Below are 12,461 nucleotides of genomic sequence, written 5' to 3'. Positions count from 1 at the left end.
CTTGAAATTTTAAATTTTAGTATGAACAAAGTTGTGTACACACATGAATGATACAATTAGTTGGATAAAGACTAATGTTCCACGAACCCCTCATCTATAATTTAGAAGTCCATACATACTCTGGAAGAGTTATAGAAAATATATGATCAAAGATTGTATATGATGATATTTTGAAAGTGATAACAATAATCTTATGAGATATATTATCACCAAAAGAATTATGGATCATTTGTAGGGGGAGACATATTCATGTTGCACTCTTTTTTCCTTAGCTCAGGTTTTGTCCCACTGGGTTTTCCTAGCAAGGTTTTTAACGAGGCAACTTGCAAATAGTTATGAATATGAAATATATATTGTACTCTTTTTCCTTAGCTCAGATTTTGTCCCACTGGGTTTTTCTGGCAAGGTTTTTAACGAGACAACTATAAATCATGTTAACATACTTGCATTTTATGAAGCAAGTAGAGAATGTGTGTGAGTGAGATCATTGACATAGCATATTCGGGAAACATATGGATTGCACTCAATAAAGAAGTATCAACCCAAGCAATTCTCTATGGATAATACTGCATCCATCGGTCAACTAAAATGAGGGTACATTGAAGGAGATAGAGTTAGAACACATTTCACGAAATTCTTCTTTATACGCTTCAAGAAAATACATATTGGTGTTCAACATATTTAATCAAGTGTCAATCTTGCAAACTTATTCACAAAGTTATTACCAACATCAACATTTGAGAAGACGGCAGATAAGATCGAAATTCGTCGATTAGAAGATCTCCACAAAGGCCTAAATGAGGGGGAGTTAGTTTACACTATACTCTTTTTCTTTTGATCAAGTTTTCAGCAAGATTTTTAATAAGACAGTTATTATGGGCATCCAAGGGGGAGTGTTATAAATATTAATAATTATGTGGATGTCCAAATCTTTTATTTATTACCATTAATTGTAATCAACATTCCTCTTTTCTTAGTTTTCCTTTTTCTTAGTTTCTTAATATTTCACTCTTGTATTTGTATAAATAGGGGTTCACCCTATTGGAATAAACAACTCAGAAATTCTCATTCACTTTCTCTTTCTCTTTCTCTCTTCATCTTCTTCTTCTTTCCTCTCATCTACTTTATATTATTTTATAACAAATTATTCTTAAATCAACTATATATATACACCCAATTCTATAAATTTTAAAAAATAATATATTTTATTTATTAAATTTGATAATTATAATTTTGTAAATAGTATAAAAATTAATTTGAAAATAATTAATTTATTTATTTTAAAAATATTAAGAAAATACAATAAACTTGACTTACTATTATTTTTTTCTTAAAAACAATAAACTTACTTTCTTTAGCACGATCTTTACACTGGGAGTAATTAGTTTGGGAAAAAAAAAAAAAGTGAAAATAAATTTTTGATTGCCGTAGGATTGTCACCGTCAGAGACGTAGGACAGGGGATCGAGCGCCACGTGTGATGTAATTTGGAGAAAGGAATGGGAATTGTCCGAATCACCGTAAGCCGTACGCGTCGTATTTGCCACTAAAATAAGGCACGCAGTACTACATAGATGCCCAAGGCTCAACCTTTTGTCCTAACAAAGACAGCTACTTTACCCAAATCAACGGCCCTGATCTTTTCATGTCTTAAATCAACTAACCACAAATCTCTCCCCTAATATTTATTAATTATTATTCTGCACTTATTTTCTTTGCTACCCAATCCCCAACTCAAACAAAACACTTCAACTCCACCAAAAAAAAAAAAAAAAATCTAGAAATAAACGAAATTAACAAACCCAAAAAAACTAGAGAGAAAGAAAAGAGTATAGAATAACGAACGAGCTTCAGAGCTTTCCTTTTGGTTACTAGTTACTTATACGACGTCGTACAGTCTATCAAGCTTCTCCAGATCCAATTTGGTTTGGTCAACTACCAGTTGTTGAGGTGATTGTAATCTCCGGATCCGGCGTCGTTTTGAGCCGTCGGACCTTAGTGGCGGCGGATCTAGACACCAACACCGACACTACCGGTATGTACGGATAATGTGTTTTTTATTTTGATTTCTTTTTTGAGATAAAAATTAATTATTGTTTTTATTTTGAGTGGTTTGATATTTTAGGTACGGATCGGGGAAGGAGAGGAAGTTGTTGGAGATGGCGCCGACTACGATTCGGAAAGCGATTGGGGCGGTGAAGGACCAGACTAGTATTGGAATAGCTAAGGTGGCTAGCAACATGGCGCCGGAGCTTGAGGTTGCGATTGTCAAGGCGACTAGTCACGACGATGATCCGGCTAGCGAGAAGTACATAAGAGAGATCCTGAATCTCACATCTTACTCTCGAGGTTACGTTCATGCCTGTGTTACGGCGATTTCGAAGCGTTTGGGGAAGACGCGCGACTGGATTGTGGCACTCAAGGCTTTGATGCTGATCCATCGTTTGCTTAATGAAGGGGATCCTTTGTTTCAGGAAGAGATCTTGTTCGCTACCAGAAGAGGGACCAGGCTTCTCAATTTGTCTGATTTCAGGGACGAAGCCCATTCTAGTTCTTGGGATCACTCAGCTTTTGTCAGGACTTACGCCATGTATCTTGACCAACGCCTCGAATTGGCGCTATTTGAGAAGAAAAGTGGAGGTGCTGGAGACGGAGCTGGTCGAGGCGGTGGTAGTGGTGGTGGTGGTGGTGATGATCGATTCGATCGATTTGGGTCTAGAGATAGTAACGCGAATTTCAGGTCACCGCCACCGAGACAGTACGACTACGATTATGGGGATTCCAGGGGTGAGGGGGGTCCGTCTGGGAACTACGGAATGAGGCGGTCGAGGTCGTTTGGGGATATGAGCGAATCGGCAGGACGAGAAGGGAGAGAGAGAGAGGAGAAAAGGGTTTTGACTCCATTGAGGGAGATGAAGCCTGAGAAGATATTTGTTAAGATGGGACATATGCAGAGACTGTTTGATCGTTTTTTGGCTTGTCGACCCACGGGTTTGGCCAAGATCAATAGGATGATTTTGATCGCATTGTACCCCGTTGTTAGGGAGAGCTTTCAGCTTTACGCCGACGTTTGTGAGGTTTTGGCTGTTTTACTTGATAAATTCTTTGACATGGAGTACCCAGATTGTGTTAAGACCTTCGATGCCTATGCAAGTGCGGCTAAGCAGATCGACGAGCTCGTTGGGTTTTATAATTGGTGCAAGGAAACCGGTGTTGCGAGATCATCGGAGTATCCTGAAGTTCAGAGGATCACTGGTAAGTTATTAGAGACATTGGAGGAGTTTGTGAGGGACAGATCAAAGAGACCCAAGAGTCCCGAGAAGAGAGAGGAGCTTCCGGCTCCTCCAGTTCAAGAGGAGGAACCGGTTCCTGATATGAACGAGATAAAGGCACTCCCTGCTCCGGAAAGTTACACTCCACCACCTCCACCTGAGCCAGAGCCTAAGCCTCAGCAACAAGAAGTGATCCACGACTTGGTGGATTTGAGAGAGGAATCGGTCACGGCCGACGATCAGGGGAACAAGTTTGCTCTTGCATTGTTTGCTGGTCCAGGGGAAAACAAGGCGAATGGATCGTGGGAACCGTTCTCATCAAATGGACAACCTCAAGTAACATCGGCCTGGCAGACTCCTGCCGCTGATCCCACCAAGGCAGATTGGGAACTCGCCTTGGTAGAGTCAGCTAGCAACTTGTCGTTGCAAAAACAAGATCTCGGTGGTGGGCTAGATCCGTTGTTGTTGAATGGCATGTACGATCAGGGCGTGGTCAGACAACACGTGAGCACAGCCCATATGAGCGGTGGAAGCGCCAGCAGTGTGGCGTTGCCTGGGCTGGGAAAGACCAACACACCCGTGTTGGCTCTCCCAGCTCCAGATGGGAGTGGCACAGTTCATGCAGTCAATCAGGACCCTTTTGCTGCTTCATTAACAATTCCACCACCTTCTTATGTGCAAATGTCCGATATGGAGAAAAAACAAAGCTTGTTAGTGCAGGAACAGCAAGTATGGAATCAGTATGCGAGAGAAGGAATGCAAGGGCAAACTAGTTTGGCCAAGCTTAGTGGCAACGGTTACATGGCTCCAAATCCATATCCAGTGATGCAATATGGGATGCCTCAGCCTCAGGTCAACGGGATGGGGCCGCCGGCCGGGTATTACTATAATCCTTATTGATCAATTTTCTTAAATCTTATTATAAATACAGTTTATTTCTTCATCCTGTATGTTGTTGCTTTTCTAGATTTGTTCTTCCCTTTTGTCTAAAACTCTGAATGGTAAGTAATTAAGAACTTGTTCATTTGTGCACGGAAAATTGGAAATGTTTTGTTGGAGGGAGCTGAGATGAAGAGACAGAGATGGGGAATAAATGATTTTTGATGTTGTTGGGGGGTACGTAATTGAGTTCTGATGTCTCTGTATTGTGTAATATTAGACTGTTCTTCATATATATATTTTTTCTTGTTCTTGTTTTTGATTTTGTTGTGTATGATTCTTGTTTTGTGAACATCACACTAATTAAACTTTGACCAAATTTTATTCATACCTGGTGATATTATTCAATACGATTTATAAATATTTCTTTAGCTCTGGTTTCATATTTCTTTATTAGAAAACTTCATGTATTTTAGGATTCTTGGATCACTTTCGAATTCAAGAATGTAACGCTGTTTGATTGTATTTTTGGATTGGCATGGACTGGACTGTCTTTAGATTTTTCCCATGGAACGACAAAGCACAATATAAATATATATAATATAATTCATTCTTTGACTTGATGAAGTTTCAATAATGATCCTTCTCCACCATTTTACCATTTGGAGGGTACAATACAATTGTGAAGGAGGAATTCAATATCAACGTTCTTGACGTGTTGATTTCAATTGTGTATTAAAACAAATGAATCTCCAAATATTGAGGGCAATACGTAATAACAAAACAAAGGCTGGCAATTTTCTTTCAAGTATTGTAAAAATTTAAGTGGTGAGACAGACCTGTAGCTCTAGGAAGGAAGTTAGAATTTTAAAGACTTGACTCTACCTTATATTGTGGATAGAAGTAAAGGAGCTTGAATTAAAACAAAATGCCACTATCTAAGGAAACGACATAATTGGCTGAAAACATTTAACAAAATTTGATGCCTTATGCCACTTGCTATACTTTAATTAAAAAAACATATTAACATATACACAAACATAAAGTTACAAAACTATGCCACTTTGTAAAAGTTTAACCATGCTGCTCCTCCCATTAACAATCTCTCTCTCTCCCCCCACGATTGCAGAACATTACCTCAAGAATCAAGATTGCCATCACCGTTGAAACACCAACTCTCAAGAGTATTCACTTTGAAGGTTTTGGAATCTTTGTATGATTTATTGGTTTTGTTCGATTTGTTTGTTTTCAAATTCAATTTTTTGATTATAATAATGCTTTAACGTTGTTTTTGCAATGCTCACATGAAAACTTATTTTTTAGTTGAGAAAAAAAAAAAAACAAAACGATACTTTGCGATGCTTAATGATGCTTTAACGATGATGCCATGAAAATTTTATTTTATTTTTTTGGCCATAAACAATGGAGAACAATACTTGGTGAAGGTTTCGTGATTGTCTGCGATAAAATTTGATTAAAACTTTAGTGGTCAAGTATAACTATTCACTTAAATGTTTGTTTTGAGTTTTTTCTTATTAATTAGTATATTATTTTCGAAATTAGCATGTTTAAAATGTGTAGAACATTAAATTTGTGATGTAAAACAAACTTAAAATTTCAATAGCACTATTACTAAGCAATATTAAAGCATCGTTTTTTGTTTTGCATAAAAATAAGTTTCCATGCCACCATTGCAAAAATATTGTTAAGCATTGTTTTTGGACTAACAAAAAAGTTTTTATCATCAACTTTGGACTAAAAATTAATTTTTATGCCACCATCACAAAACCAATAAATTAGAGCATAGATGTATTTGAAACTTTTAAATTAGTGTTTTAAGTGAATATTATTGAGTTTAAGTTTTAGATTTGATTTTGAATCATTAAAACATATAAAAAAACGGATTGGTGCTTTCAATGAGCACTCCAATTGTAATTGGAGTGATGCTCCGTGGTGGCGGCGGTCGCAGTGGCAATGGCAGTGGCCGTGCTATCGTAGTAGGAGAGGGGGGATTATTAATAGGAGGAGCATTATGGTTAAATTTTTACAGTGATAATTTTGTGATAGGAGGAGCATCATAGTAAAGATTAGGACTCATTAATGTGCACACTTCAATTATTATAAATGATATATATATTATTTAGCGGGGTTTGTATCTCTAGATTTCATCTTAAGAATTATGAGGTTCTTTAAAATTAATTGACAATAAAAAAAAAATTTATCCATCTTATGGTATTATTTTCACATTTACATATCTTAATCAATGTATTGTGTGTAATTTAAGAATGAATATATCACTAACTCATTTTTTAATTTGGAAGTATCAAGTTTTCCAAGGAATATATATTCAATGATTTTATGTTTTAAATTTTTGATCTTGATGGAATTTGTGTAGTCGTCATCGGATTGGAATCTGAGTTATTTTAGTTTGAATAATAAACAAACCCACAAGAATCCAGCAAAGCAAAAACAACTTATGTTTTTCTTTATTCGACTCTTGGGTATTAATTAAATTTAGTATTCAAAACACAATACACCGGATTCCATGTGTTTTTAGCTGGCTACCACACCATAATATATACTAAACTAATAAGATATGGTTTCACGTTGTCAGATCCATTTAGTAGTAATAATTATAATAATTAATTTCACTGATGTAAATATAGACTGAACTTTTTAACACGATATAAAATTGGTACGAGTTTTGAAAAGTACGAATACAACACAACACAAAAAAATATAAGCTTAAGCAAGATACAACATAAAATATGGGCTTAAGTACGACACGACACGACAAGTTTAAAAACACAACACGTAAACACAAATAAATTAACTCAAAAACATAATACATTAAAAAGTCCAATAATTAAATAATGTGTAACTATTATTGAAAAATGATATAAAAGTAAGAGTAATTTGCGGAGTAAATATCTAAGTTTAATTCTCGGTTGCACATAAATATCTAAGTTTATTTTTTGACGGTAATAATACATAAGTTAATTTCTGGAACTTCCGTAGGTACCTGGTCGTTAGCTGTTAAGTCATTATCCACGTATCATTTTCTTATTGGTATATTTAAGTTAATTTTTTTTTAAAAAATAAAAATTTAATGACTTGGACAATACGGGATTGTCACGTGACCATTAACTTAACACTTGATGGTCATGTACTTATAGAAATTCCGGAAATATAGTTTAGATATTATTACCGTAAAAAATTATCCAAAAATAGGAGTTAAACTTAGATATTTATACCGCAAATTACTCTACTACTAATTAAAATTAAAAGATACACATATTTTTGTATTTAGCTCATCAAAAGTAATAAAAAAGTAAAAATATGGAGCACGAATTTGAGTCCATATAAGAAAACAAGTTGGTCTATTTAAGAAAAACAGGTCGACCCGAATTTTGTAGGACACAAATTTGAGCATGGCACGAAATTACCAGACTTGCCAGCCGTGCTGGGCCTACCCTATAAAATTGTTACACGGCAAGACACGATACAATCCATTTTCTTTTATGGCTCAACACAATGTAACGTGCAAGCTAAGATGGCACGATACAAGCTAGGTGGTGCCCACAAGGTGACCAAGTGGTGGTGCGTGTTGGTGTGCATGCTGATGCTTAGTTTGTATAGTATTGGCATTTTCGTAAATAACTTTAATATTGTCTAAATCGGGACGAGACATGGTATTCGCCATTTATTTGGGTCTATGAATATAATGGTGAAATCAGATTCGAGAAACTCTGTGATTTGGTATATAGTGATGACCATATATCTTCAGAGCAAAAATCATACATGTTCCTAGTAAAAGACTAAAAGCTTAGAATGCTCCTTAAAAGAGTACTTGGTGTCAGCTTTCCACCACCCCTGGCACCTTGGTGCTAAGTGAGCTACTACTAGTTAGTGATACTAGTAAGGCGGGCATATGAGGATCACGAAGGGACTCATATGTCTCCACAAGTTGGAATCTTATGGACACTATCCAGTCAACCTTATAGTGCGTCTAAAAATGCTGCCAAAGGTTAGTAGGTATGTTTTCATTGGCTTGCCGGTATGTCGCTTGCACGAGACGTGACTTAAACTTCCGAGAGATGTTATGGTGCGCCTTGGCCACGAGTCTCAACACGAGATGACACAGGCAGTCATTCGTGCGCTAGTTTGCATACGCGCATGAGACGGAGGTACCATGCTGGAAAGAGACAAAAGTCTAACGTATGTTACTAGTTTGGTGGCTTGTCTGGAAGGCCTACCAACATGCGTGAAGGCATGGTGCCTTGAGGATTGGACTATGAACGTATGGGAGTCCTTGGGCAATGAGGGAGATTGTTCAGAAAGTATCGAATGAGAAATGATTAGAAGGGTTGGCACGTCAGCTTGGCGTTGGCATCTTGCCACACATGCTACCTAGGTCACGAGTGACTAGGTGAGCAACGATGTTAGGATTTTCCTTATCATAGTGGGAACCTATGGACAGTGCGAGTATCTTGACTAAAGAGCCTCGATGCATGGATGCACTCATGGATGCTTGCGATCATGACTCGGCAGGAGTTGTTCAAGAGACGAAAGCGTGCTTGAGGCACACAGTTACGCAAAAAATGAGCCCATTCTTACTCGGATGGTTGGTAGGCTGATCTTGGCTTAGAGAAATCAAGGGTCTGGACAGGTGTTCTGTTGCTTGAAAAGGTGAGCCCGTGACAATTAGTATCAGAGCCAAGTTCATCTCAATGGAAGGTGAACCTAGTTGGCCTATCCTAGAAGGGTTATAGGTGTGCGGAAGGATCAAGATGGTCTGAATGCTAGATCAAGATGTCGTTGAGCAAGTTAGTATCCTAAAGTGGATTAGTAGACCGAGATGGAGTTAAGACTGGGTTACTTTTCTTTGTGGGAATACGGGACATTCTAGAGAGGGGACGATGATGGTCGCTTTGAATTAAGTTCATGGATGCTAGAAAGACAACCACCACGTGTAATTGTAGAGAGGTGCGACAAAATGTTTGAAACTCGTTGGCGTATTACAAGGTTTGAGTGGGTAGTCCATACTGTATGCTTAGTACAATAGGGGGTGAACTTTTATAAATTTTGTGTGTGTCTCTTATTATAATTACTTAAACAACTTATTCATTCTTGCCAATTTAGCGAGCTGATGTTGGCCACTTTTTAGCGTCAACACCTCTGATTAGCTAAAACCTGTCTATTTTTGAGTAAATTCTTTCATCTTCTTGTTGCTTATTGCTCCAACTAAAGAAATTTCTACTAAACTTCACATCCTCTAGTTGGCAAGTTTAGATACAGTTAATAAACTCTCTAGAGGACTTGTATTTAACTCTAGCTCCGTTCGCCTTCTCTTGGGCCAAGATATCATTAAAATCCTCAAGAACTATCCACTGTTCACTCATAGCTAGACTTTGAAGATCCTTCTAAAGACTTCTCCTTCCATCCTCATCATTAAAGCCTTAGACAAAAGAGACAAAGAACTTGTTCCTTTTATCAATAGAATTAACATAAAGATAAATTAATGGGCTCGAGCATTTCAAAATACTAACATTAAACATCATGGGATTCCAATTTACAATTATTCTTCCTTCATCGTGTCATGCACTATTTGATGTAAAACACCATCTTGTAAACATACACATACAAGGCTTCCAATTTTTGGGCCTTAACTCTTGTCTCAAGGAGACCAACCAAACCAACCCTTTGATTTGCAATTAATTGCTTAACTTCTGATTGTTTAGTTTGGCTATTGATCTCTCGGACGTTCCAGCATAAAAGTCTATCCATTAGGAAGAGGAGGAAACCCTCCTTCATGTTTTCCCCAATTCTTCCTGTTCATCTTTATTATCTTTGATTTGTCCTATTAAAGCATGGAATGAATTCTCAACACTAGTTTGTTTCTGTACCTCATTTCGTTTAGTTTTCTAACTTTTTTAAACAAGTCGAAATCCCTCTGCATCAAGAATCTCCTTCTTCTCTGCTTCCACAGATTCTATTTTCTTGGTGTCCTTCTTAATCACCCATTCTCGCTTCTTTCCTTCCTTCTTCCTAGTTTTTGTTGTGGCATGGACCATCTCTTTACAATGACCACATACCAAAGGTTTACATTCATAAGTAACTGCCACTATTACATTCTGGTTCAGTTCATTCTTAAATGAAATGAAGTATGGAAACTCTTGATTGAGTGAAACCTCTACTAGAACTCTAGGATAATTTAGCTTATCCTTTTCCTCTTGTCACTGAGCCCACCATCAGTGGAGTACCCAATTTACCTATATGTGATCTTAAGCAAGGAATTCTCACCCCAGTATTTCAACTTAAGATCATCTAAATGAATCCAAGTAGGCACTATCTTGATATCTTTTTTTTTTAAAAAAAAAATTGGTACTAGAATCCCAAGCTTTCGTGATTATTGGTTGTTTGTTGAAAAAACACAAATCCCCCTAAAGAATTGCATCTATGTCTTTGAGAGTATCGAATCTGATTATAAAAGTTCCATAAGACAGAGATCCAATATTATCTACCTTCTCCTTCCTGATACGCCTTGAAAATCCTTCTAAGACCGATAATGGAGGGTTGGAGCCAAGAACATAACATACGATAGAAGAATTCCAAAAGGAAACTTCTTCCTCAATATCTTCCATGGTAATTTTGACCCCTTTATTTTGCTTCTTTGAACAAGAACCAGAACTAGAAAACTTGTTATCTAGGCTTTGAACAACTTTACCAAATCTCAAAATTGGGGGTATTGAATGTTTACCTTGAGAAACTTCCTTGTTACATTCTCCATTAGCCTCCATGAAGAAAGAGAATTCAAAACAAATCTCCTCCTGTTGCTAAAGATGTCTCAAGGTAGTTCGAGGTGACAATGGCTCTAGAGAATGAGCAAAATGCTCTGGTTCCTCATCGATCTTCTCCTCGTCTTCCTTTCCCCCTTCGTCATCTATAAATCCGATTGGCTCAATGCCAATAATCTCTGCTATTGATTTCGTCTTTCGAACATCCGATGTTGAATCCAAACCTCTCTTTTTGTGTTTCTTTACTGTCAATTTTGGTTTTCTCTGAACTGTAGCCCTTGTCTTTGCCATGGCATCAACTCAAAATCTGAGAGAAAAACCAGAGAGAAAAAAGAAGGAAAATAGATATTGTATCTAAGAAAATACTTGTAATATAGAGTAAGGGAGAGAGAATTCAGTGAGAGGAAAAAGTGAGAAATCAAAGAGAAGACAGGTTGATCTTAAGGGAATTTCCAAAGGGTTCTCCATCAATTCATTGAAGACTTTCTACAAGGAAAGGGTTTTGTAATATGTAATTTTTAGAGTAAATACCATTTTGGACCCTGTGTTTTGCAAAAGTTACTAATTGAACCCTCTGTTTTGTTAAATGACAAAGTGGACCTTATATTTTCCAAAATAGTAAAAATAGGACTCTGAGTTCATTTTTCAACAATTTTATTTTTTAATATAACCAACTATAACACAATTTTTAATACAAACAGATACAGAAAATGTAATTAATTTTATCATAACATCTCTAGATTAGATTATTATTAAGTTTTATTTAGACAAAAAATTAGTTCAGGGTCCTATTTGTACAATTTTAGAAAATACAAGGTTAATTTTGTCATTTAACAAAACAGAGGGACCAATTAATAACTTTTGCAAAACACAAAGTCTAAAATAGTATTTACTCAATGTTTTAAGTCCAATTCATATTGTAACATAGCATTGAAATAATGGAGATCGGATCTCTCAAAAGGAGTTACAGAGGATTAGCTCCAAATTGGAGTGAATTTCTATAAAATTTATGTTTGTCATTTACTTTAGTTTTATTAGGCCAGACAGTTATAGTTAGTTTCAGTTAGTTAATTACTGTTACTTTCAGTTACTTAATTCGGTTGGGATGTTAGTTGTACAGTTGTAGTTTGTTACAGCTTTTTGTTATTTCCTTGTACTCTTTCTCTATATATATTGAATAAGATCCTTGAGCCTCTGCATTGATTCAAGCTCACTTTTCATCTCTTCTTCTTCTCAAGTTAGTATCAAAGTTTCTAGGTTATCTTTTTTTTTCCTTTCTTTGTTGTCTCTGTTTGAAGCTTTCTCCCATGGCGTCCTCTTCAAATGCTGGTTCCAGACCCCAAGGTGCTTCCTCTGCCACCACATATGCTCCTCCAACACAGGCCGTTCAAGTAATCCCCAATCATATCGTCTCGCTCACCCTACGCCTTGATCGCAACAACTTCTTTTATTGGAGATCTCAGGTCCTCTCCCCTGTTCGTGCACATCAACTCGAAGGCTTCCTCACTGGAACA

The 12,461-nt window shown here is 36.7% G+C and overlaps 1 protein-coding gene across 1 annotated transcript; it reads left to right on the top strand.

Annotated features, from left to right (window-relative positions):
- The first annotated feature begins 1,561 nt into the window (after nt 1-1,561).
- Nucleotides 1,562-4,472, top strand: LOC115720112 (putative clathrin assembly protein At2g25430). The gene is made up of 2 exons (XM_030649275.2): nt 1,562-2,034; nt 2,125-4,472. Exon 2 carries the CDS (start codon nt 2,159-2,161, stop codon nt 4,169-4,171), a length of 2,013 nt encoding a protein of 670 aa, XP_030505135.1. The 5' UTR covers nt 1,562-2,034; nt 2,125-2,158; the 3' UTR covers nt 4,172-4,472.
- Nucleotides 4,473-12,461: the final 7,989 nt, after the last annotated feature.

This window comes from Cannabis sativa, chromosome X (genome assembly GCF_029168945.1).
Source record: "Cannabis sativa cultivar Pink pepper isolate KNU-18-1 chromosome X, ASM2916894v1, whole genome shotgun sequence".
Taxonomy (NCBI): Eukaryota; Viridiplantae; Streptophyta; class Magnoliopsida; order Rosales; family Cannabaceae; genus Cannabis; species Cannabis sativa.
The sequence above is the reverse complement of the archived record's forward strand: the minus strand, read 5'-3'. Positions and strand labels throughout refer to the sequence as shown.

Coding starts and splice junctions, on each gene's coding strand:
- LOC115720112 (XM_030649275.2), top strand. CDS start 2,159: ATGGCGCCGACTACGATTCGGAAAGCGATTGGGGCGGTGAAGGACCAG.